Genomic DNA, 27,087 nt, shown 5'->3' with positions numbered 1-27,087 from the left:
GAGGAGAGCATAATTGGTGAATGGTGAGGCAAAGACGGAGGAATTGGAATTAGTGCCCAATCACAATTCAGCATTTGCCTGTGATATTATAGAATATTACAATATTATAATTACAATTGTAATTAATATTTGGATTAAACTTTTTATATTTATAGAAAAAGCAATTAACACTTTAACAGTACCACAATATGTCGCAGATTTTTCACAATCATGTTACATTAACATATATTGGTTAAAAAAAAGGTCTATCAATTAATTATATAGATTTAAAAAATCAAATTAGTATATTTAAACACAATTATAGGATTTACAATACTTACAAATAGATTTTTGTCAATTTAAAAATATGTTGAGCCCTTTTTTAAAATTATAATATCTATAAAACAAATTTTATGTTAATTTACATCGTTTTTAATAAAAATATAAATTTTTTAAATTTTTATATCATTTTTATTAATTATTTTTTATTTATCACGTATCCTAAAAAGTAGTTAAACTTTAAAAACGATGTCATTTAAAAAAATTTTTATTTTTATTAGTAAACATGTGATATTATTAAGTGGTAAAAACAATAATCCTAATAATAAAATAGATTTATTAAATATCATCTAAGTAAACAATAAAACATATATACAATTATATATAATTAATATCCTATATAATATATCTCCTGAAATTTTAGCGCGGGTTATTCACTAGTTTTTTAATGGAATATGTTAATATGACGACGGATCTTATCATTGGTTTATTTTAATGTAGGGTGTACATGAGTCGGGTGAAGCCAGATTTGATGTGACACAAATCCGACTCGAAATATACACTGGGTCTATTTATTAGACTCGAATCCGGCCATAAATCTGATAAAATCAATACACTTTTGGGCCACAATTATACCCGGTGAAAACCGGGCCGTTAACATTACATTACGTTGATACCTTCTTGCAAGCTAGCATGTAAAGACTCCAATCATTATTTAACATGATAAAATTCACTTAGAAAAATATAACAAAAACCAACCCTTCTTCAAAATTAAAGCATAACCACAATCAATACTAAAGTATAACCACAATCAATATTAATATTGTCTAATAATACCAAATATTTAAATCAATACAAATAACACAATATTATGCATTAGTCTAAAGTCTTATGCATTCTAAACATAAAACATTAACTTATAGTCTTATAATGACTAATAACACAAAATATTAAGATTTACCATACTTAAATTCCACATAAGAATAGTCATGATCCATCATTAATAACACAAAATATTAATTTGTATGATGACCGAGCCACCGGACCGACTTCGAGTGACCCGAGCTATGGCCTGGACCCGACCTGAAATAATGACCAAGTCTATTTTTGAGACCCTTACACGACCATAAATCCAATGAAATTACACCAAATTAGTCCCTAAAGTGTTCGGAATCGGATCGAACCTTCGGGCCGGACCGGGTCATGTGGACCCCTATTTTAATGGTTTTAATTTTGCACCCTTGACATAATTTTGATCAATTAAATTGCCAAAATAGACTATAAGCTGTAAAGGAAATAGGGGGCGCTCACTGAAATAGAAATTAAAAAGAGAGAATAAAATACTATACTTTTTCTCAAGAAAAGAAAAAAAAAAAACTTAGCAGCCCTGTTAGCCTCCAAATTGAAGCATAGATCATAAATGATCATAAAACCATGTCTCACAAATTACCTAGGTATGAAAAATCCAATTTGTCATCTTCATTGGTGGTCCAAGGACTACAAAGTACGTCTTTTATTTTATATTTCTTATATATAAATAGATACATCTTAATTAAAAAAAAAAAAAGGTTTAACCTTGAAGTCAAAATTTTTAAAATAATTATCAGCTAAAGACATTTTACTTTTACAAAAATTCTGATTAAGTCAATGAAAATGTTTAATAACCAAAGAAAATTAGCCAAAAACAGCCATAATTTATCTTATTTAGTATTTATTAATTGTTGCGACAATTAATTAATATTAAATAAGACAAGTTCTGACTGTTTTTTTTGTCTATCTAGCATTATTCTTAAGTCAAAATATTAAATCATACATTTTGGATTGATTGAAACTATAAATAGTTTTAGAAGGTAATTTTATTTGTGTATAAGATATTTAAATCATGTGATGATAAACCTCTTTTAGCATGAAATATTTTTTATTCACATTTTACTTGAATCCATAACTATTAATGAAGTTTGTGTTGGTCAAGTCGAATTAGAAACTAAAGCATTTACTTTTATTAAAAAAAAAAAAACAGGGAAAGAAAAAAAGAAACCACCACTTGCTGCTATTTATGTTTGTTTAGTCATAATCATAAATAATAATTTACTTAATTCGTTATATTAAAATGGGAGAGTATATTTGGATGATGATATGCGTGAGTCATTGCCACCTCAAAGCACAAATTAAAGTCAGCATTACGCCAACTAAGAAAATTAGCTAAGCAACATTTTTTCCCCGCCATTGGAAAATGGAAACAAGAAGCTTGTTTTTGTCGTTCATGTCATTGTTGCATCATTCATATTTCATCATGTTCCTCGTAAGTCGTAACACAAATAAGTTTGAGATAATCTTCATGAGTTTGAATTTGAAAATTTTGGAAAGGAAAAATTTTTAGTTAATATTCAATTTTTTCATAAAATTTGAATTCGACTCAATTAAATTTTTAAAATTTTAACAGATTTAAATTAAATTTTAAAATTTATAATCGTAATTTATATTAGTTTTCAAGCTGATTTTTGTTATTGGCGTATTGATTCGATACATTAATTTGTTGCTATTTAAATTTTTCGCTCGGATTTTATGTGATTGAGATTTATTAAAATTTTTATAATTTGACTGGTGCTCTCTAGAGTTCTAAAATTTTTAATTTAAACTTATTAATTATTATTGTTCTATTCATGAAGATGTTAGAAGTTTGTCAAATTTATAAGAGGTCTAGTAGATATTATTATTTGAAACTTAGACAAAAAACCTAGATCTTAATAAATTAATATATAAAATGAATATATTATTCACAAAAATTAGTTCAGAAATAAATGTAAGTTACTATTATAAATTTTAGAATTTAAATTGAGCTAATTGTAATTTTAAGGATATATGTAAATTCGACTTTAAATTTTAGGAGTTAAATTAAATATTAACTACCTAAATTTTATTAATGCATGAGTTCTATTATTTAGAGAGTGAAAATATGAATTTTTTTTTTGTTAATTCTCCAAAACATGACTTTTTAAATTTTTTATTTTCTGGTGTTTTTCAAATAAGAGAGATTTGTAAGACTTAAATTGAGATTACATTTTTATTCTTAATAAATTATTATATTATTTATTACAATTTACTTTTTTTATACATAGTATCTTAGTAAAGTATAAAATTGTAAAAATATTAAATATATCATAACTTCTCCAAATATATTCTACCTAATTATTTTAAACTATGAAAAAAAAGAGTTTGAAAATTTTAAAGTTAAACCCTCCATTTACTTTCTTTTACTCTTGATCCAAGCCTTTGGTAATTGGTAACATCTGCCGAGCACAAAATAAGTCAATAATAATAATTTAAAGGTTTTTGAATTTAAATAATTTTTGTATGTATTAATTTATATAATATTAGAAAGAATTATGTTTTTTTTTTAATGTTATTTTATATTTGTCTGACCGTCTGATTTCACGCAAATTAATTTTATTATAGAGAGTGGGTTAGTATAAGACGACGTTATAGAGAGAAGGGGAGCTTTACCTGACTGTGGTGTCAGCAACATACAAATCGGACCGTGCGAGGGGACTTCCACCAAATCGGACCGTACGAGTTGTTGAAGCAAAACGGACCCTCCAAATTGTGCAAGCACAAACCACGTGTCGCACGCTAGTGGCTCCCCAGCTATAGTGCCCCTTTAACCCCACAACTCGAACTCGTTGCATGCATACCCTCACTTTTCCTTCCCCACCGGCATCCATACCTCCATTTTCTTCCTCCCTGAAAGCTTGCGGCGGCTTCATCCATTTGAGGAGAAAAAAATAAAAATGTCCAAGAAATCAAAGTTCAGAAATATTGATTGTCCGGAACTTCACATTGTAAATTATCTCAGTTATTCTGATTATGTAAATTTATTTGTTATATTTTTTTATTTCAGAATTATAATTATTATTTTTAGAAATTTAATTATTTATTGTTGTTAGAAGTTGAACTAAGATAGATATATATGACTGAGTATATAATTTTATTGATAGAATTTTAGAAATAAATATTTTTAAAAGATGTAAATGTAGTTAATTATTGTTTTAAATTTGTTTATAATGTAATACATTATTAGTTAAAAAGACCGTTTTAGAATTTTTTGGAGTAATATTAGTAGTTATAATTAAGTAGTTATAGTTAATTGTAGAAATATAGGAATATATGTTTAAATAATAGTTAAAAATATATATGTTTAAATGTAGTTATTTTTGTTTAGACTTTTTTGTAATATAATAGATTAGAAATAAAAAAAATAGTTGTTTAGAATTTTTTGTAATAATATTAGAAGTTATAGTTAACTGGTTAACTGTTATAATTAAATTTAAAAATTTAAGAATATATATTTTTGTAATAATATTAGAAATTAGATCAGTGTTAAAATAACTTGTTTATAAATTTTTATAATAATATTAGAAATTAGAGTTAAGTAGTTAACTGTTATAATTAATTTTAAAAATTTAGGGTTATATGTTTAAATAATAGTTAGAAATATGTGTGCTTAAATGTAATTAATTCTTGTGGAGGGTATACTCCTTCATCGCCTTAATAACAGCTTCCCTAGAACTGAATTTCATCCCCACGGCGAATTTATCATTTGCGACAATAGAAATTTCTGCTAGGACGGCAACCATACCATAAGTATTTAAGACACGATTGTTTAATGACCAAAATTAAAAGTAAATCAGTACTCACAACATCAATAATAAAATAAATAAGCTTTACATGATGTTATTATCTCAATCTCAATAAAATAAAAACACAAATACATTAATACATACTATTAATTAATACAAATTAACTAAATAACTAAAAATAAATACTAATTACCTAAATAACTTCATAAATACTATAGTAAATAGTTATTAATAAATTCTAATTAACTAAATAACTAAATAAATACTGGTTCCTAAATACTAAATAACTCAAAATATTATTATCTTAAACTTGACTAAATAAACTCTTTTACAAATGCTAATTGAGTACCTGCACTCATATAGTCCGAAAACTCCGGAGCATGCATGGCTTCCAAATCTAAAACTCGCATGAAAGATGGCTCCTCAAATGACACTTCATTCGCGAGTGCGTCTGTCACATTTGGAGCTACAGCACCGTCACCTTGATCTCTGTCTCCGTCTGGACCAACAATTTCGTAATTGCTTTCGAACTCTTCTTCACTGTCACTATTGTAGTCTTCCCGTAAAATATTTCGATCGGCCTCAAATTGTTCGAATTCAATGTACAACTCGATGAACGAGATTTGAGCACGACTTTCAATATACATTGAAAACATCTCTTGCATGTTCGCTTCGTCCGTTATATATTTTGTTTGAAATTGAACAAATCCACCAAATATTGGTACGGGATATCTGTACAAAATACATGATATTTTTCTTGACATCCCCGAATCTATCTTCTCACAAATCACACCTTTAAGCTCTTCACGATGAAATTGTGAATGGAATAACAACATCTAACGGATCTTCACAAACAAATTTTACTCCTTCCGACGTCTGCAACAAAATCTGACCAAAATAATACACTTTCAAAAAAACTCTATCATCAATTTCTCTCACTCACTTAAACAGAAATTGAAATTTCACTATCAACTTTTTTTTTCCAACACAACCAGATATATACTGGACCATGAAAAAGAAGAAGAGAAGTTGAAGAAGATGAAGCAGATTGGATCTGGTCGGCTGATTACGATTTACATACCTTCGCATGTATATATATATACACACAACTCGGACCAAGCGAGTTGTTTACCCTAATTCAAAAGAAACATATAATAATGAAAACGGACCATCCGATTTTATTCTGCAAAAATAAAAAAAAAATTTCAATCATGTACAACTCGGACCCAACGAGTTGTTGAACATAATTCAAGAAAAATTAATAATCAAAACGGACCCTCCGATTTCATTTACATAAAATAAAAAAAATTCATACATGCACAAATCGCAGGGTCCGATAAGTTTTATGTGAATTTCAGATACTCTCTCCATGCAAAACGCAAAACGGACCCTCCGAGTTGCTAACAAAAATTTAAAAACAATGAAATCGTATGGTCCGACTTCTTAAGACCAAATATGAGAAAAAATTATCCTACATATTAGTATAACACCTCTATGATCCATAACCCAGCACAACACATTCACATCTTCCATATCCAAAAAAATCAGTCCTAATTTCATAGCTTAAATTAGGAAATTAGGATAAAAACTAATTTTATATACTTATATAAAATAATAATATTAGAGAAATAAAATTTTAAATTATCTTATATAATATAACATTTATAATTATATATTTATTATATTTAAAATTATATAATTATTTTAATAAATATTAAATAAAATAATTTTAAATTATTTAAATTAAAAACTTTTTAAATATTATTAATATAAAACTAATTAATTAAATTAGTTTAATAATTAATTTATTAACCTACTTAAATAATTATCGGATACCACGGATTAATTTTTTGATCTCTCGAAATTAATAATACTGTGAGAAATCATAAAATTATCAATATAAAACTTTTAGAGTATCTAAACATTGCATTTGGGATTTCACGTGCTCTTTAATCATCTTTTCCAAGGTCAACTCGGGCTGTAATCAAAACATAAATCATAAACAGGTTCCCAAGTAATATGACAAAAAAGAGATAGAAATACAACACATTAGTCTTTCTAGTATATCTCTCATTTATAAAGAATTAATCTGTTTCAACCTTTTTCTTTTTCTGGTAGTTGGGAATCAAATTATTATTTCATCTGAAAACCAAATTTTTTTTTTACTAAAAATAGGAAATTCGAACCCCTAACTTTTTAATTGAGTATTGGGAGACTATGCCATTTGAGTTATAACTCATTGGCAGTTAAAAATCAAATTGTGTACTCATAATTTTTATTATTTATCTAAATTTATTTAAAAGGGTAGTATTCATTTAATTTATATTAAATTAGAGAAAATTCTTTGCCACTCGATGTTATCTTGAAAATAATCAAATAATTACTTGACAAATGAGTAAAAATAATTAATAGATAAAAATTAAACTCGTAAATCAAAATTAATCTATTTTATTGTAAATAAAAGTCTTTTATGTATATAATATAAAAAGTCTTAGAGTTCAGAAATTTTTTTATTAAAATTTAATTAATATTTAATTAATAAAAAAATAATTTTATATTATTAGATATAATTTTATATTATTAAAAATATTAATAATGACAATCATAAAATCAGCTGGTTCGTTACTCGTAAAATATTTTCTTAATTTGACCAGTGAGATAAGTAGATAACTAAGAAAATGAATTTTGTACATGTTTTTTTTTTCTTTCTTTCTCTCTCTCTCTCCGCGCAAATTGCAATCATTTTCTGACATGAAAGCGCGCAGAATAAAAAGGAATCTCGGTAGTCTCCAAAAATCCACAAACATCTTCCCGATTCTCTCGTAACTCCTCCACCCTTTACCTTCTTCGAAAAGTTCCAAACTTTCCAAACAAAACTCAGTGATTGACTCGGTGCGAGTTCAGACTCAGTGACCGACGAGGTGCTCATGGGGAAGACGGCTGTGGGAGCAGCAGTGGTCTGCGCGGCGGCTGCAGCGGCGGCGCTGGTGGTGCGCCACCGCTGCGGAAGCTCAGGAAAGTGGGAACGCGCAGTAGCGATAGCGAAGGAACTTGAAGAACAGTGTGCTACACCAACTTCGAAGCTGAAGCTCGTAGCTGAAGCCATGGAGGTTGAGATGCACGCTGGTCTTGCTTCTGATGGTGGAAGCAAGCTCAAGATGTTGATAAGCTTTGTTGACAATCTTCCTACCGGGTTAGTACATTTTTCTTTTCTTTTTTTATTTTTTTAAAATTCTGTTTTCGTTTTGGATATGTTGTTTGCGTGTGTTTTTGTTCCAATTTTTATTTTCTTCTTTATAATGTTGGGAATGTGTTTATATCGACCTTGTTCTTAAGTCATGGAATATAATCCTATATTTTGCGTTTTACAATTTGACATTAAATGTACTAAAAGTCAAAAACTTGTTTCTCATAGCAAAACCCTTTCAGTTTTTCTAATTTATTATTATTTGTTCATTCTTTTTTTATTTTTTAATCTTCTTCTTGAGTTTGTGTGGATAAAGTAAGTTATAGTTCTGATGTTGCTGATTAGTTGATTACTGCTGAACTGGACTGAATGCTATATCTTGACTTCTTTCCCTTCTTTTTTTTAATATTTTTTGTTGGTTATGTATCAGTTTGATGATAATGGCTTACTTGTAAGCATTGGATTGTTTATATAACCTTTATATTGTGTTGTGGAGAATCTAAAGACAAATGTACAAAGAGTATACCTCAGTGATTAAGTATTTTATTGTATTTCAATTTATTGGAAACAACCAACGTATGTTCTATGTTATGTGACTGTAGTTTTTGAAGGTTCATTCCTCTGAGTCACTCTTTGTCTTCTCTCCCTTTTTTTTAACAGGGATGAGAAAGGAACCTTTTATGCATTGGATCTTGGTGGGACGAACTTTCGCACCCTTCGTGTTCAATTAGGTGGAAATGGGAAAGGCATTGCCAAAATAGAGCACAATGAAGTTTCAATTCCTCCTCATTTGATGACGAGTTCATCGGATGTAAGTCTGTTATTACTTGTTAGAAAATTTGTGTCTGCAATGAGCCTGCCTGCACCCTGAAATGTGTTAATTATGTTCATCATTTCAGGAATTATTTGATTTTATAGCAACATCGCTTGCAAAGTTTATTAGTTCTGAACCCGAAGAGTTTCATCCTCCCCCTGGCAGACAAAGAGAACTGGGATTCACCTTCTCATTTCCAGTGAGGCAAACATCAATTGCATCTGGAACTCTAATAAAGTGGACAAAAGGTTTCAATATTGAGGATATGGTAATCCCTGTAACCTTGATTGTCATTTGTGTTTGTGATTATGGTGTGTCAATCGTGCAAATCATATATATGCATGAGTGTTCTGTCTCTGTCATCACAGACACTTCTATGTTTCTTTTGTTGATGGATTTTGTTTGGACTTTTTGTAGGTTGGAGAAGATGTGGTTGGGAGGCTAACCAAGTCATTGGAGAAAATTGGCCTGGATATGCGTGTTGCAGCACTAGTTAGTCCCGGATTCCTTTCTTTGTGACTTCCTTTTTCCCTTGATGTTAGGCTTTAGAAATGATCTCCAATTCATGCCTGACAAAAAAAATTGAATTATTGAGGCGATATAGTTTCAACAAAGAAAGGAAAACAAATTCTTGGTTACTTGATTCATCAACTGAAAACATTAACCTGACTTGGTGATACAATGTGCAGGTTAATGATACTGTTGGAACATTAGCTAGAGCGAGATTTGGCAATCAGGATGTCATTGCTGGTGTGATTCTTGGTACTGGGACAAACGCAGCATATGTAGAACGTGCACAAGCAATTCCCAAATGGCAGGGTCTTCTACCCAATTCAGGAGAGATGGTGATTTGATTAAGAATATATAAATCATATTTTCTTATACAATAATGAAACTATGTGTAACATGATTCTAAGAAGCACATACTGGTGTGTCAAAGTGCGCTGATTGTTCACTGATTCTGTAGGTTATAAACATGGAATGGGGAAATTTCCTCTCCTCCCATCTTCCTCTAACAGAATATGACAAAGCTTTAGATGTCGAAAGCCTAAACCCTGGAGAACAGGTAATCATTATCTATAATTGGTTTAAATCATAGCCTTTTGTAAAATTTGCTTTAGTACTTGTGCCTGTGCCATGCAGTGAATAAAACCTGATCCAAATGTGCCATAACTAATGTGTTTCTATAATACTCTTCTGCCATTTCTTCTAGATTTTCGAGAAGTTAATTTCTGGTATGTATTTGGGGGAGATTGCAAGGAGAGTTTTAGTAAAGATGGCTGAAGAAGCTGATTTGTTTGGAGATAGTGTGCCACCAAAGTTGAGAACTCAATTCATACTTAGGTATGTTTTAAGATCCAGCGAAACATTTTGTTTTATTTTCCTTGGTTGATAGCCTCTAAGTTGATCATATGACTACTGAAACTTGTTGCTTTGTTTTTAGTTGTATAAATCTGCTCTGTAAACCATTATTTCCATTTTCTTTATATCGAAGTGTGTTTTCACAAATATTTTATGGGATACATAGGACACCAGACATGTCTGCTATGCATCAAGACACATCATCAGATCTGAAGGTCGTTGAAAAGAAATTGAGGGATGTTTTAAAGGTTAGTTACAGATTACGATTAAGGACGAATAGGAATCGGTATTTGTGTCTTCCCGAATGAACATGCTAGGTGTCCTGATTGCTTTTCCTTTTTTCAGATCGATAACTCGTCCTTAGAAATGAGGAAGATTGTTGTGGAAGTCTTCAACATTGTTGCTACTCGTGGGGCTCGACTGGCTGCCGCTAGCATGGTAGGCATCCTTAAGAAAATAGGAAGAGACACTGTCAAGGATGGGGGAAAACAAAGAACAGTGATAGCAGTGGATGGAGGATTGTTTGAACACTATGCTAAATTCAGAAATTGCTTGGAGAGTACAGTGAAAGAGTTGTTGGGAGATGAAGTAGGTGAGACCATTGCTATGGAGCATTCCAATGACGGCTCTGGCATTGGCGCAGCCCTCCTTGCAGCTTCACACTCCCAGTATTTGGGAATCACAGAGTCCTAAAGATGTGGTTAATGCCAAGGATAAACAAGTGTAATTTAAGCTTCCTTTTCTGTTTTTGTATAAATAATATCAACAGATTGTAGCAGCAAAGCCTTAATTAAAGGTCCAAGAGAGCTTGTAAGTGAAGGATAGGGCTGTGTTTATCTGGGGAATAATTTTGGTTAGAGTGTCTGTCTCTCCCATGTTAAGGAATAATAGGGAGTGACCTAATTGTAAACTGCAGTTTTGATTACTCTACTTTTTGCCAATGTAACCTTGTTTTCAACATAATAAATGATGGTTTAATTTATTGGTGATTACTCACATATGAAGATGATAACTAAGATGTTACACATATTATGTAAAGTAGTTTAGTCAAAAATATCAAACCATCTAATAGTTCTTAACTATCATTTTACATGAAGACTGTAGGGTTATGGATTTTGATTCAAAACTTGTGTTATCCATCAACATCTAGTTATGTTTGGCATGATATACTTTCTTCACTTCAAAATAAATGCCGGTTTAACTGATTTTGTAAGTTGGAAAAATAATGTATCTAATCACTAGTAGTCTTTAAGATATAGATCATTGTTGCTTTCAAGATGGCCATAAATACCATATAACTCATACAAATGATGCACCACAAGTCTACCCTAGCTTCATTCTACAGTTTATTCACATCACTGTCTTCTCTTAACTCTCATAATGTCTTATATCTTCATTGGAAAATAAATATTAATACTATGATGTCGCTTTAAAATTTATTTTGGCTACACGAATTGCATTAAGTTACCAATTTAGTGCATTTGTAAATAATACACTAATTTCATATATGATTAAAAGACAAACTTTTATCTGCTAAACTATAGGGATGTGTAGAAAGAATTTGTAAAAACTAACAATAAGTGCTTTACTGTTTCTTCCCTTCAATTGAAACGTAGCTATCTTTACGGTTTCTAAATTAAGCACTAAATGTGTTTTAGGAGCATGTAAATATTTCTGAAGCAAATAGAAAGAAAATCCGACATCATTTTATACAAGTAAACACAAGCAACAAGGTTTGTCTAATTAGATGAAGCTACATAACTATGTAATCATTTCTACTACTAGTGATCCCCTACTTGTAACTACTGCTTGTTTGAGCTGATTTCATGCTCACTTCCATGTAGTCATAATGTAGATGTCCTATAAGCTTCACTGACTTATGTTGACTTCAAAACAAGCCTTTTTAGGAGACATTTTATTAACCTTTCTGCATTTTCCTTCCGTTCCCTTTTATCTGTCGCTGTGAAACTCTCCAGCGACAGATAAAATAGAATGGAGGGAAGACTATTTAGAGAGGGTACTCAAAATTGGGTTGCCTATCTACCTTGCTGTCATTATTCATTACCACCTATCAATATATCTGCTTTTCCCATTTTTCATGCTTAAGAAGGGGAGCAGCATCATAGTAACCAACATTCTTCTCTACTTTGGCAAATGGACCACTGAAGCTTTGCAATGTTTTTAGAACCTCCTTCATGGAAGGTCTACTAGCTGGCGATGGTGCAGTGCACTTGACCCCGAGTTCGAAGATGCTGCACATTTCTTCCAAGTTACTTGGTTCTTTAACATCTTCATCCAGAACATCTTCTATGTTACTTCCTAAAGCGACAAGCTGTGACGCCCATCCGGCCAGAGACAAGTACTCATCTTCTCCTTGATTTGCTTCTCTTCCGGTTGTTAGTTCCAAAAGGATAACTCCAAAACTATAGACATCTATCTTCTCATTGACTCTTGTTGTTTGAGCATACTCTAGAATACAATTATGAAACAAAATATTGATTAAATGTATGTCTATAGACTCTATACAACTACAACAACTAAGTCTTCTTTAAGTGGAGTTAATTATATAATTTATATGTGGATCAAATGATGCTATTACTTCCTATTATCTGTAATGGTACCAAATGGAAATAGAGAACTTAAGCAATGTAATAGTTTTTCCTTTTACCTGGAGCAATGTAGCCGAATGTGCCGGCTACGGCTGAGGACATGGTCGCAACATCTTCCGGGTCGACCAACATCTTTGCCAGACCAAAATCAGCAACTTTTGCATTGAAATCAGAATCCAACAGAATGTTACTTGACTTCACATCTCGATGAACAACCGGGGGCAAGCAGTCATGGTGCATGTAGCACAAACCTTGAGCAGCTCCAATGGCTATATGCAATCTCTTTGGCCAATCAAGGATATCATAATGTCCTGATGGTGACTTACTCTTCTTGTGCAGCCATCTGTCAAGGCTGTGATTCTCAAGATACTCATAGACAAGGAGCAGAGAATCCTCACTTGAGATGCAGCATAGCAACTTGACAATATTGGTATGCCTAATATTGCTCAGTATTTCAACCTCTGCAAGGAATGAACTCTCGAGTTTCGGCTCTAATTTCCTGCTGTTCCTTATCTTTTTCACAGCAACATGGCCTAAACCTTCGATGGCAACACGGTATACTGCACCATATCCACCCCGGCCTACAATATTTTCTTCTGTCATTGAAGACACAATGTTTGATTTCGTGAAGCTCAGTCTCTGAAAGGAAGTGAGTTTCCACGACTTTCGCAATTCTCGCTGCCTTTTCCTATAAAATACAATCAACAAGAGTACTGACAAGAAAGCTAGTAAGGAGGCTGCTACCAGCAGTTTCACAAGCATAGCATGAGATAAAGGTGAACTAGTCTTTGTTTTTCGAGTGCTAGACCTGCACAAGGAAAGGTCTAGCACTGAAGTATCAGCACATAAACCAGGATTGTTCAAGAAGCTTGTAGCATAAGCAATGTTTTCAAGCTCACTTGGAACCCTCCCTGTCAAAAGATTTGAGGACAAATTGAGATTGGTAGGCCTCATCTGTGCAATTTGTGGTGGAATTTGCCCGGAGATCTTGTTTTCTGACAAGTCCAACACATTTAATGTAGGTAACTTGCCAATTGCATCTGGAATTTCTCCAGAGATTTGATTATGGCTCAAATTCAGAGTTACTAGGTACTTCCATGAAACTATATCTGATGGAAGTGGCCCTATGAGCTGGTTCCGATCGAGCAAAAGAGTTGTTATTTGTGGAAGCTCTGTTAGCCCCTTTGGAATACTTCCATTGAAGAAGTTGTTACTTGCATTGAACACAACTAAATTCTTCAACGAAGACACTCTATCTGGGATTCTTCCAAAAAACTGATTATAACTTAAGGCCAATGTTGAAAGATTGTTAGGAAATCTTTCAGGAAGCTGACCAGTGAACTTGTTTTCGTTTATCATAAACGTCGACAAGTTCCTGGAAGTCCACAGGCCACTAGGAATGTTGCCAGAAAGGTTGTTCTTGTCAACTCTCAGATATTGCAGGGTATTGCAATTTCCTAGAGATTCTGGCAACTCACCACTCAGGTTATTGTCATAAGCAGTTAAACCAACTAACATTCCATTATAGCACAAATTCTCTGGAAGCCTTCCTGTAAAACTATTAGATGCAACCTGGAAAGTTTCAAGATTCGAGAAGCGGCCGAAGTCTTTAGGAAGATTACCTGATAAGTTGTTTTGGAAAACGATGAAATCTGTCAAAGATGGCAAAGTACCAATGCTTTCTGGTACATCACCAGATAATTGATTCATTTGCAAGCACAACTGAGTCAAACTTTTGAGCTTTCCGAAATCATTCGGTATTGTCCCAGTGAGATTGTTTTCTGAAATTTCCAACATTGTCAAGTTGAATGCTTCAACAACTCCAGGTATCACTCCAGAAAGCTGGTTTTTGAAAAGATAAAGCAAGCTCAGATTCTTCAGCTTGAACAAATCACTTGGAATTTCTCCTCTCAGATTGTTTTGTGCTAAATCCAACTCCACCAAATTCACCATTTCTCCAATGGATTCAGGGATTTCACCAACCAAGTTGGCATCATTCATCCTAAAGACTTTCAGATTCTTCAACTTGGTCAAGCTTGATGGCAACTTTGTTTGAGGGAGCATGATGTTTGTGAACATATACAAGGTTTCAAGGTTTGACAAGTTGCCAATTTCATCAGGGAAAGTACCATTGAAGAGACACATATGAAGTTGAAGATTCCTCAGCTCTTTGAGATTCCCAATGCTACCTGGAATGTCCCCAGAGAAATTGTTGGCCCCAAGGTTAAGAAACTTCAACCTTGCCAACCTGTCTATGTCATGAGGAATCTCACCAACAAGGTAGTTCCCTGAGAGATCAAGGTACTCAAGATTGGAGCATCCATAGAGGAACCTTGGGAACTCACCAGGGATATAGTTAAACTGAAAATCAATGTGTTTGAGGCTTTTTAGTGAACACATGAAAGGTGGAAGTGTTTGAGTTATGTTGAAGTTGATCATGGATAGTGAAGTGACAGAACCATTGGTGCAAGTTATCTCTGGCCATTGGCAGTGTGAAGTGTTTGAGGTCCAGTCACTGAGGATTGGTGGATTTTGAAAGTATTGCTTTATCTTTAACAACACTGCATGTTCTTGTTCATACAAAGACTGAGATGCTGCATATGTGAGGAAGAAGAGGAAGAAAGAGAGAAGATAGAGAATTTGCATATTGTATTATTTGTTTATGGTTTTCACACTTTGTGTTACTGAGTGAAGAGGATTTATTGTATGAACACTAATGACTTTTCTTCCTGGTTTAGAAACACAGTTCTTCATCAGTAGCTTTCAAAATCAGAGTTTTAACTTTTACTATACTGTAGTTTATGCCAATTATTTTCTTGTGAACCCTTGGACCATTGATTTGGACTCTTTGGTGACTAGTTTATGCTAATAGACCAATGTGCTCACGGGAAATTTCTTAAGTATTTGTCTTTATTTGAAGAACAATGATGGTAATTAAGAATAGTTAAATCACAGTTTAGTTAAACAAGTCAAATCATTCGGTGATTCTCAATAATTATCTTTTAATAAATCAAAGATTAACTATTACAGATCTAAGCTTCATTTAAGTATTTGTCTTTAGCCAATTTGAACTTTGAATACTTATTTGAGCGGACAAATAGCTAAAAGTTAGTTTTTAATCAAATTGATTGTAAGTAGTTAACAAGTAATAAAACTGATAAGTAAACTTTATTATTAGTATTGTTTAGTCATATTATAGGGGCAACCAAAACACTTAATAATTTAAGCATATTTTAAAACTTTCAAGCCTTGAAGGTGATTTTGTTATGGCTTTTCCAACCTGGTGATACTTTCTTTACTCCATGATTCAAGCTTTGGGGGCTTCTTTGTTGGACAGTGGTTAAACTCTTTAGCTTTATGCTTCTTGTCTGTTGTTAAAGGAACCTAGAGTAATCAAGTGGCAACCACCCAACTAATCTTTTATTTATTTCTTTCTTATAAACAAAGATTAGTTAGGAAAGGTTAAATATATTTTGTTTATTTCTATTTTTTTTAATTCTTTTTCCTGAATAACTCCTATCAAAACTTTTCCTAAACTTTTAACTCTAAATAAAATTCAATCGGGTTAGATCCCAATCTAGTCTATTAATGGTTATCTAGATTGGTTTGTATGAAAATTGAAAATACTAGTCTCACTTCAATCCACGTGAGTACAGATATATTTTATTCATATTCTAGAAAGATAACACATCAAGCAACAATCACCACAATTATTATTATGAAAAATAATATTTATATCAATTTTTGTTTTTATCTCTTTTATATGTTTTTTATTGACATATATCACAATTTTTTTTATTTTCATTTTTTTCCCATCATATTTAATATACAAAAACAAAAATACACAAAAAATAATATAAAAATTATATATATATATAATATTTCTTAATTATTGCTACAAAATCATTTGATTGCACCGTTGTTCAATGTTATTAATTTTGCATACTTTTATGCGGTCAACATTAGACTACAAGCCCACAGTTCACATCAGCTTTTAAGGCGGAACCTTGCACGAAGCACAAGCATCCGCCATGTTTGACTATTTTCCACTTTCCATGCAGCTTTTCATTGTCTATCTTAAGTTTAAGAAATTATATGCTATACTTTGATTTGTATATTTTCTTTCCTCGTTATATTAGAAATTTAGAATAAAAGTTTTATAAAAAAGATGATTTAAAAAATAGTATGAAATAGTAAATAACACATCTCACAAAAAAAATTTATTATTTTGATCATTTGATTTTCTAAGTTTTATTTTGAGATTGTGTTAGATTTAAGGAAAAATCAAATATCAGAAAGTGGATTTTTTTTTTCTTTTTCTAGAATTTCACCGTCTCTAAGGTGCACTTATACTGCTACTACTACTGCTGCTGCTGTGTCATTAATCTTATTTGGTAAAAGTGATACATAACAAAATAATTTAGGATAAACTAAAAGTTAAAATGATAAGAAGAATTATATAACGAATATTTAAATATCATAAAATTAAAATCTCCAATATAAAGATTGCGACGACTAGATAATGTCATAGTGATATTAGTGAATTTGAAAAATATTAGACGGATGGCCGACGAAATTTATTATTTTTTACTAACAGTTAATGAATAATGTTTAAAAGTGTAGGTTAAAAATATGTTGTTGAATTGCTAATCTAAAAAAATTGGACCGATGACTAAAACACTAATAAAAAACAATAAATTTTACTATTCTTTGAATTTTTCTCTTATTTTATTTTTTTATTAATAAAATAGTAAGAAACCAAAAAAATTGACATTCAAATGGCACAATTATAAGGAGTATATCCTTAATAAAAACTGCTGCTGTGAAATAAAGATAAGCAAGTTTTCTGCATTAAATATCTTGTTATTATACAACACAGAGGATTTTATTTAGTTTCGGCAGGATTTATTTCCTCTTATTGATATATCTATATGTACCATGCTATCCTATAGCTATGTTCTATGTTCTATGTTTTTAACAAGGCACTGACTCCAACTCCATAATTGGCACCAACTAAGGACTGTATCAAAAAGCCATTATGGGTCATACTTTCTTCTATTTTAATCATCACTGTCCAATTTAGTATATCAGTAGATCAATGTATTTAAATACAAATTAAATACATATCTGTTAATCTAAAAATATACTAAAAAAATAAGTGATAGATTAAAAAATAACAAAATATCAAATAATCATGTTACTTGTATATAAAAAATCAATCACCAAATCAGTTGTCATGTGTAAAATACATATTGCAACATAAAATACACATTAAAAATGATTTAAACAATATATGTGTTTATATACAAACACATTAATGATTGATTTTTGCATACATGTAGCAGATTTTTTTGGTGTACACATAATATGATTGAATACCTATATATCTTAGATGATACTGACCTTGATCACAAAATCAAGCTAGTTTGTCACCATCAATATCCAATTTATGCTCACGTTTTGAATTTCTAAGAAGAGGAACAGCATCACACTGTCCAACACTATTCCTCTCGCCAAAAGAATATGATTCACCACTTTGTAGCAATAATTGCAATGCCTCCTTCATGGTAGGTCTAGAATCAGGAAGCTTTGAAGTGCACATCCCACCAAGTTTGAAAACATGACACATCTCATCCATGTAAATAGGTTCCATGACTTCTTTATCAAGTAGCTCTTCAATGTTGCTTCCTAACTGAATGTGTTTCCATGCCCATTCTGCAAGAGATGAGTGCTCATCTCCATAGTTAGCTTCTTTACCTGTTGTCAGCTCCAATAGGATCACCCCAAAGCTAAAAACATCAATCTTTTCACTGACTTTTGTGGTCTGAATGTATTCTGCATTTCAAGTATGAAGGAAAACAATATCAACAGCAACTAAGAGAAGTTGATTGATCAATGCTGCATAGCTAGAATTATTTGACACAATTGTTGCCAACATTATACTAAGGTATATATCATTTAAGGACTAATGTAACAGAAGATTTACCTGGAGCAAGATATCCAAATGAGCCAACAACAGTTGACATGGTGGCAAGTTCCCCTGGCTTGATCAACATCCTTGCTAGGCCAAAATCAGCAACTTTTGCATTGAATTGATAATCCAAAAGTATGTTGCTTGTTTTCACGTCGCGATGAACAATGGGCGGGGAGCAATCATGGTGCATGTAGCTCAATCCTTGTGCAACACCAATGGCTATTTGTATTCTCTTGGGCCAATTCAGTGCAACCTGATGATGTTGGACTGAACCTGAAATAGATAATGATGATGGCTTGATCTTCTTGTGCAGCCATTTGTCAAGGCTTCTATGCTCCATATACTCATAAACAAGAAGCCTAGAAACATCATTGTGGATGCAGCATAACAATTTCACAATGTTCCTATGTCGAATGCTGCTTAATATCTTAACTTCAGAGAGAAACGAATTCTCAAGCTTCTGGTCTGGCTTTCTGTTACCAGAAATCTTTTTGACAGCGACAAAGCCTAAACCATTGACATTGACACGGTACACTGTACCATATCCTCCACTGCCAATGATATTATGTTCTGTCATTGAAGAAACTATATCTGATTCAGTGAAGCTCAGCCTTTGGAATGAAGTGAGCTTCCATGAGTTATCCACTTTCTTCCTTTTCCTGATGAATCTGATAACCAAGAATAACGCCACAATAGCGAGTAATGAGACTGCTAAAACAAGGCCTATGATCAAGGCAAGGGACCAAGATGATGAGTCCTTGCTTGAATTTTGTGAGCCAGAATTGCACAATGTAATGTTCAGCACCGGTGTATCAGCGCAAAGGCCAGGATTGTCCAAAAAGCTTGTGTCGAATGCAGAATTCTGAAATTCACTTGGAACTTTCCCAGTCAGATGATTGGATGATAGATTGAGATTGGTGAGTCTTGAAGACAGAGAAGGAACATGGCCAGAGAATTGATTCTCTGAGAGGTCAAGTTCTAGAAGTGCAGGTAATGGATCAATTGAATCTGGGATTTGTCCATACAAGTGATTATGGCGCAAATTTAGAGTAACTAGAGAGTTCCACGAGGCTATATCTGAAGGAATTGGCCCAGTGAGGTTGTTCTGATCAAGCAAGAGTTTTGATAACTTGGGAAGTTCTGTTAACTCATGAGGAATAGTTCCATTCAAATAGTTCTTACTTGCAATAAACTCTACCACATTAGTCCAAGATGACACGCCAGTCGGAATTCTACCAGAAAACTGATTGTAACTTATGTCGAAGAGCGAAATGCTCGGTGACAATTCCTCAGGGATTCCACCAGTGAACCTATTATGGTTTACTATGAAATTCACCAAATTGGGAGATTTCCAAAGGCCACTAGGAATGTTACCAGAAAATTCATTGCTCCAAATTTTCAGGTTCTGAAGGGTACTACAATTTCCTAGTGACTCTGGCAGCTCACCATTCAAGCTATTTTCATAAACAGTTAATGTAAGCAATTCACCATAATAGCATAAATTCTCTGGAAGCATTCCAATAAAATTGTTGGATGAAATTTGAAAGGATTGAAGCTTGGAGTTGCGGCCAAATTGGGGAGGAATAGTACCTGATAGATTGTTCATGAAGACACGAAAATCGACTAGAGATGGAAGACTCCCTATGCTTTGTGGTATCTCCCCTGACAAGTTATTCATGCTCAATTTGAATTCCATTAGCATTTGGAGTTTTCCAAAATCTTCTGGTATTTTCCCTGTAAGCATATTATTTGATAACGAAATGTTGGTCAGATTCAATGCTTCAATCTTGGATGGTATCTCCCCAGAAAGCTTGTTTTTCCAAAGGTACACAACATTCAGATTCTTCAGCAAGAACAAACTGCTTGGAATTTCTCCGGTTAATTCGTTCTGCGACAAATCCAGCTTCTCCAATGCAACCATTTCTCCAATTCTCTCAGGAATTTCATCAAACAGGTTGCACTCAAACATGTAAAACACTTTCAGCTTATTCAACTTGGTCCAGCTCAACGGCAACCTCGAAGGCGGAAGCAATTCGTTACTGGACAAATCCAACGTTTCGAGATTAGACAAGTTTCCAATCTCGTCAGGGAGAGTACCATTGAATAGACAATCTTGCAGTGCAAGGAACCTTAGTTCCTTCAAATTTCCAACACTGGAAGGAATGTCACCGGTGAAATTGGAATAACTAAGGTTAAGGTACTTCAAATTGGACAAAGTATCAATATCATGAGGTATTTCACCAACATAGTAGTTCATAGAAAGATTAAGATACTCAAGCTTGGAGCAATTGTAGAGATAATTTGGGAACACCCCAGGAATTGAGTTGTTGCTGAAATCAACAAGTGTGAGGTTCTTGAGATCGCAAATGAAAGGGGGCACTGTTTGATTGATGTTAAGATTAACCAAAGTTATTCCTGTGACAGAACCGTTGGTGCAAGAAATCTCAGGCCAAGAACAATGAGAGGAGTTTGATGGGGTCCAGTGACGGAGAAAAGAAGGGTCTTGAAGGTAATGCTTGATCCTCATTAGAACTTGATGTTCTTGATCATGAAGAAGCTGAGACTCAGAGTCTGCATGGTTCAAGAACATGATGATCAATGCCACAAGAGTGAAACACGAAAATCTAACTTCTTTCATCTGTGTTTGATTTCTTTTTCTTTGTTCGTTAGATGAACAAAAATGGAGTTTGATTTGCAAAGTGGTTTATTATTTGTATAGTGAGAATGTGATTACGAATTTGGAGAATTGTGTTTTGGTTCTGAAAATTTCAAAACGTTGAAATTGAAATCCATTGTGTTAGTATGTGTTTTGGGTCAGAAAAGTCAATGCCTTTCTTGGGACGGAAAAAGTCATTAATAACCAATTAACCACTGTCCGGAAATTTGACTCTTGATAATTGATTAAGATTTTATTGGTCTAAATAAAAGTATTTTTTTAAAAAAAGAATATTTTAATTATTTTTTTATTGGTAATTCAATCAAGGAAAAGAGAGAAAAATAAAGAAGAGAGAATAAATATGAAATATTTAATAAATATGATTTAATTTTTTAAATAATATATTTTTTAATATTCATATAAAAAGAAATTATTCTAGTTTATTCAATTTTGCTTATAATCCAGAACCCAACTAATTTAGCTGCAAGTGCCCAATTCACACGCAGAAAACTATGACCAACATGGATGGAAAACCAGGGTCAAAAAATTGCTATGTATACCGTGTTCATATATCCCATTTATTAATAAGAAATTATTTGATTATATTAACTGTGGGTTCCAGTTTCCAAATATTCCAGCAAATTGTTTTTCTTTCAAATACTATGTTGTAAGCAGATATTATCATTTCAGACTAATATTTAATTAGTAATAATTTATATTTGTATTTATAAAGATTTGCATACAAAATTATGAAGTACATATATTTTTGGAATACGTAATATTTGTTCGATATGTGTTTATTGTGTCTAATTATATTTTAATAAAAAATAAAAAAATTTAGACACACTTAATTAATTAAACACACCTAAATATCATTATATATAATCGTCTTCAATCTTATTCTTAACATATATTTTTGAAATAAATTTAGAAATAATATATTATTATTTATTAAAATAAAAAATATTTTAAATACTTTATATAATTAAAATAAGATATTAAAAATAATTAAAAAAATATTTATGTTTAATATTAATAAAATATTAAAATATTACTATAATTAATCTAAAAAATACTTTATATTTTATATATATGCGTGTCCCCGTATCTTATCAAATTTTATAATTTCTGTATCGGCGTGTTCCATGCCGAGTTGCCGAGTTGTGTCTCATGTCTCTGTCAATATCCATATCCGTGCATCATAGTAAAAAATACATAATTTATACTTATATTTATCATAATTTACATATATGAGTCAATATAAATTGCATCTACATTTATCAAAATTTGTACATATAAATTAATAAAATTTATTTATTAAAAATAAGTTAATATTTTTGCTACTAAATACTAGTTAAAATTATTAAAAATTACTAATTCGTAAAATTTTTGTTTCTTAGAATAGTGATATTATTTTTGCACAAAAAAATTAGCTATATTTTAGAATATGAAATACACTTTAAAATTATATAGAACCATTTTATTAAATATGCATAAATATATGGTAAATCGATGACTCATTTGATAATTAATTTTTTATGTATATAATTTTTTAAAATTAAAAATTATATTATATTAAAAAATAATTTTCATATATTGACAACAAGAGAGTTTTGCAAATATATCTAATAGTGTATGGTTATATAAGTCAAAAAAATTAATTTTCAAATCATAATTAAACTAATTTTGACTTCTAAATATTCACATACATGTCAACCAATTCTAGTTTTCTGTTAGGTACAAGAATGTCACTATTGATTTGCATGGGACTAATAAAGTGATGCACCGAAGAGGAAACGTAATAGACACACAGAGAGAAATTTTTGAGTCCATCAATTTTTTTTGTAATTTTAGTTATTACTTAATTAAAAATTTTGCTAATTTATACCTTAAGAATATAAATTAATCATATTATAAAAGTGTATTTTATAAAACTTACTATAAAAATTAATTTTTATATGTTTTCAATACATTGAATACATTAAAATTTGTCTTTAAGGTACAAATTAATTAAATTCTTTAAATAATACAAATATTAAATTATTTTTAATAAATAAATTTTATTAATTTATATATATAAATTTTAATAAATTATTGATTATTTGTTGATCTAAAATAATAATATTTATTAATTATGGTAGCATTGCTCTAAAATTAAGAAGGATATAACACACTAAACTAAAGTCATAAACCTTCTGACAAGCTAATATCAAAGTAAACCAAAGTTAAGACCAAATCAGATTAAATTAGACTAGCAAAGTATATCATACCAATTAACAAGTAGAACGCAGCCATTGGATCTTTAAAATCAATTATGTTAAGGTTAATTAGAGAAGAACTGCTTATAGGGTTAAAAATCATGTGTTTAAATTTAGGTTAAAAAAAATACTAAATAAGAATTTTCCAAATTGAAGCACGTCGAATTGAGTCAAAGTTATCAAACCAACCCCACTTTAAATCAGGCCAAATCAAATTGATGTTATATTATGTAACTTATTCTTAGAATTCATCATCACCATAAGTATATATATAATTTTAAAATGCCAAATGAATACAGATAATATATAATTTTCTTTTAAAATGCAAGGAAAATGAGCATGAACCTACCTAGCCTATAGGTATGTATATGTACTCTTACCAAAACAAGAAAAAAAAATAAAGTATACAATGAGTAAACTTTCCACCATTAAATTTAATGGAAGATTCAACAAAAATAGAAAACAAGACGTGTTGGAATAGTACAGCTCATAAAATAGGGCAAGGATACCGAGAATATATATCGTGACAAAATTACAGAAATTATTTTTAATATGAAAATGAAGATGATGTTTTAGTTAAATATTGATATTTGAAGTGTATTATAATATTGTGAAAATCATTCAATACGTCTCCTATGTGTTTCAATACGTCTCTGTATTGACCAATATGTTATCATGTGTCCAACACGTTCTTCACATGTTGACCAAGATGCCACCACATATCCAACACGCTTTCTACGTGTTGCAACATGCTCCCTAGTTGACTTTTTATTTACAAAATTCATTTATATGTAATTATACCAAATAATCTCATTTCAAAAAGAAAAACACCAATATTTTTTTTTTATAAAAAAAAGTCGACCACAAAATTGCATACCGGTCTCGCATGCAAACCACTAGTCAATAGTCATAAGTCATTATATTAAATTAGTATAATGATATATGGCGAATGAATATTATCTTTTAATATTAGTATTTGATGAATAATAATTTATATTTATATTTATTAAAATTTATATATATAAATTAATAATATTTATTTGTTGAAATTAAAATAATTAATATTTATGATGATTAAATACTGATTAATATTACTAATAAATTTTTTATATTAGATAGTACTTCATTGCCGGAACTTAAGAAAATTAGGTTAGGAATGACATACTTTTCAGTGTTTGATGTAGAATAAGAGAGACAAATTGTTCCGTTAATCCGACTGTTCTAAATCTATATTTTTTATATGCAAATTAAAAGGAGATATTAAAATAGTATTATATTAATAACTTGATATATAATATTTAATTTAATTTTTAAAATTTAAAATTAGACTTAAATTAACTCTTAAAATTATAATTAACTCAATTTAATTTTTAAGATTTATAATATATATAATAATTTACGTTAATTTTTGAGCTGATTTTTGTAAATGGTCTGTTTATTTTGTACGTTAATTTGCTAAAATTTAAAATTTTTGTCTAAATTTTATATGATTAAAATTTATTAGACTTTTTAAAAGTTTGATTAGTTCTCCAACATCTTCACAAAAATAACAATAACAAGTTCAATTTAAAAATTTTATAATTTTAAAAGAGGAATTTAAATCATAATAAATTAATATACCAAATTAATAAATTATTAACGGAAATTAACTAAAAAATAAATATAAATTATAATTATAAATTTTGAAATTCAATTTAAGCCTATTAAAATTTTAAGAATTAAATTAAATCCAACTTTAAATTCTAGTGATGAAATTAAGTATTAACTCTAATCTTATCACTAAAGCCTCTCAATACTTATCTTCTCTGATTGCCTCTACTTGTCTACCCGTTTTTTTATTATTATACTCTTACAGTTACATCTCTATATATATTTGTCACAATGTAACACCTTTAGTATTTTTATTTTCAGTGGAACTATGTTCTATAGAATGCTGGATTACAATTTCTTCCCTCTACTCAACCATGGATAATCGCAAAGCTGAATATATCTACCTTTTCGTACACTCGAGTTGTTTGAACACATTCTACAATTGAATTATGAAGTAACCCATTCAGATTAAGCAAAATAATTCAACTAAAATGAAGTTTATGATTTCTATTTTCTAAACATGAAATGTGAAAGAGCCTAATGGCGGAAACGACACAAATATCCAATATAAGAACAATATGAAAGCACTCACAACACAATATGACAGCAACTATAACAAGCAAATATAGCAAGTAAAGCAATAACAAGAACACACCGAGATTTTAACGTGGAAAACCCTCTCAATGTGAGAGGTAAAAATCACGGGTTGTCCAGACCAATGAAATAGCTCCACTATAATCAAATGAGGTACAAGAGAGTCTCAAACAAAGCACAAAAATGTACATATAACCAGCCAAAACATCAAAGTACCAAAGCTTTTAAATGAGAAGCCAAAAGATGAAATATACTCCAAAAATATAGCTGCTGTCAAAGCCAATTTCTCCCTCTTCAGATATCCAATTAAAATCTCCACCGTTCAGAATGAAAAATAAAATGTGAAGAATCTACAGTCCAAATTTTATGTCGATCCAACGGTGAAAAATGAGAAATTGCTATTCAAAGATTGCTGCTCTGTGAAAAAATGGGAAACCTAATTTCTCTCTTGCGAAACTAATTTCTCCCACTGCAAACCTCCAATCAATATCTCCACCAACCAGAATGAAGAACAAGATGATAGGAACACGCAGTTAAAATTTCAAGCCGATCCAACGGTGAACAAATGAGAAACTGCCATTTGAAGTTTACTGCTTTGCATAAAAACGAAAATTCTGTTTTCCCTCTTCTCTCTCACTTTGGTGGCTACACTCTCTCACTCTCAATGACCCCCAAAATCTGATTAGGGTTGTGGCACAATGGATGCAAAGAGACATCCTCAAAATGTTGGGTTTGGACCTCACAAAGAAGAGAAAAAACCCAACAAAATGCGCCTGAAGCAATGAAACTTAATAACAAAATGAAATTCATGATACTCAGTGTTAAGCTTAGTTTAATTTTGGACTAACATATGATGACAAATATTATTTGGATTAAAAGCCTATTTGTGGTTTAATATGTGTTTTTAGAAATGCAGGTCCAAGTGCTCAAGGTCATACTGCTTCAACCCAAGACTAGCATATGCTTCAACAACTTAAAGAGCTAAAGCTCCTCTTTGTAGCACCACTAAGCAAATAAAAGCTTATGTAGTTGCTAAAAGAAAAATGAGGACAGCTGGACAAAGCAAGGGCATGTGTGACACTAATAAAGCAAAAAGAGACACAAGGACACCCCACTAACCCAAGGACATCAGCAAAGCAAATACTTGG

At 31.1% G+C, this 27,087-nt stretch overlaps 3 protein-coding genes across 3 annotated transcripts; 1 reads left to right on the top strand and 2 right to left on the bottom strand.

Moving 5' to 3' along the window:
* Positions 1-7,523: 7,523 nt before the first annotated feature.
* LOC107644441 (hexokinase-1) lies at positions 7,524-11,240 on the top strand. Its single transcript, XM_016348299.3, has 9 exons — positions 7,524-8,088; positions 8,743-8,893; positions 8,982-9,164; positions 9,314-9,388; positions 9,586-9,741; positions 9,864-9,962; positions 10,110-10,240; positions 10,425-10,506; positions 10,604-11,240. The coding sequence occupies exons 1-9, from the start codon at positions 7,823-7,825 to the stop codon at positions 10,949-10,951; spliced, it is 1,491 nt and encodes a 496-aa protein (XP_016203785.1). The 5' UTR covers positions 7,524-7,822; the 3' UTR covers positions 10,952-11,240.
* Positions 11,241-11,944: 704 nt separating this feature from the next.
* LOC107644440 (uncharacterized) lies at positions 11,945-15,604 on the bottom strand. The gene is made up of 2 exons (XM_016348298.3): positions 12,927-15,604; positions 11,945-12,727 (listed from the first exon to the last, which is right to left on the bottom strand). Exons 1-2 carry the CDS (start codon positions 15,511-15,513, stop codon positions 12,330-12,332), a joined length of 2,985 nt encoding a protein of 994 aa, XP_016203784.1. The 5' UTR covers positions 15,514-15,604; the 3' UTR covers positions 11,945-12,329.
* A 2,084-nt stretch (positions 15,605-17,688) lies between these two features.
* Positions 17,689-21,619, bottom strand: LOC107644439 (uncharacterized). Its single transcript, XM_016348296.3, has 2 exons — positions 18,854-21,619; positions 17,689-18,702 (listed from the first exon to the last, which is right to left on the bottom strand). The coding sequence occupies exons 1-2, from the start codon at positions 21,477-21,479 to the stop codon at positions 18,284-18,286; spliced, it is 3,045 nt and encodes a 1,014-aa protein (XP_016203782.1). The 5' UTR covers positions 21,480-21,619; the 3' UTR covers positions 17,689-18,283.
* Between the last annotated feature and the right edge of the window lie 5,468 nt (positions 21,620-27,087).

The sequence above is a fragment of the Arachis ipaensis genome, chromosome B5 (assembly GCF_059453495.1).
Source record: "Arachis ipaensis isolate K30076 ecotype BB chromosome B5, ASM5945349v1, whole genome shotgun sequence".
NCBI lineage: Eukaryota > Viridiplantae > Streptophyta > Magnoliopsida > Fabales > Fabaceae > Arachis > Arachis ipaensis.
Note: the sequence above shows the minus strand (reverse complement) of the source record. Positions and strands in the feature narration are given on the sequence as shown.

What these genes read in the sequence shown, in the direction of transcription:
- LOC107644440 (XM_016348298.3), bottom strand. Translation starts at nt 15,513, where the DNA reads ATGCAAATTCTCTATCTTCTCTCTTTCTTCCTCTTCTTCCTCACATAT. An exon ending in ATTCGGCTACATTGCTCCAG is followed by an intron (nt 12,728 to 12,926) that starts GTAAAAGGAAAA and finishes ATTGTATTCTAG; the next exon opens with AGTATGCTCAAACAACAAGA.
- LOC107644439 (XM_016348296.3), bottom strand. Translation starts at nt 21,479, where the DNA reads ATGAAAGAAGTTAGATTTTCGTGTTTCACTCTTGTGGCATTGATCATC. An exon ending in ATTTGGATATCTTGCTCCAG is followed by an intron (nt 18,703 to 18,853) that starts GTAAATCTTCTG and finishes CTTGAAATGCAG; the next exon opens with AATACATTCAGACCACAAAA.
- LOC107644441 (XM_016348299.3), top strand. Translation starts at nt 7,823, where the DNA reads ATGGGGAAGACGGCTGTGGGAGCAGCAGTGGTCTGCGCGGCGGCTGCA. An exon ending in TGATGACGAGTTCATCGGAT is followed by an intron (nt 8,894 to 8,981) that starts GTAAGTCTGTTA and finishes TCATCATTTCAG; the next exon opens with GAATTATTTGATTTTATAGC. An exon ending in GTTTCAATATTGAGGATATG is followed by an intron (nt 9,165 to 9,313) that starts GTAATCCCTGTA and finishes GACTTTTTGTAG; the next exon opens with GTTGGAGAAGATGTGGTTGG.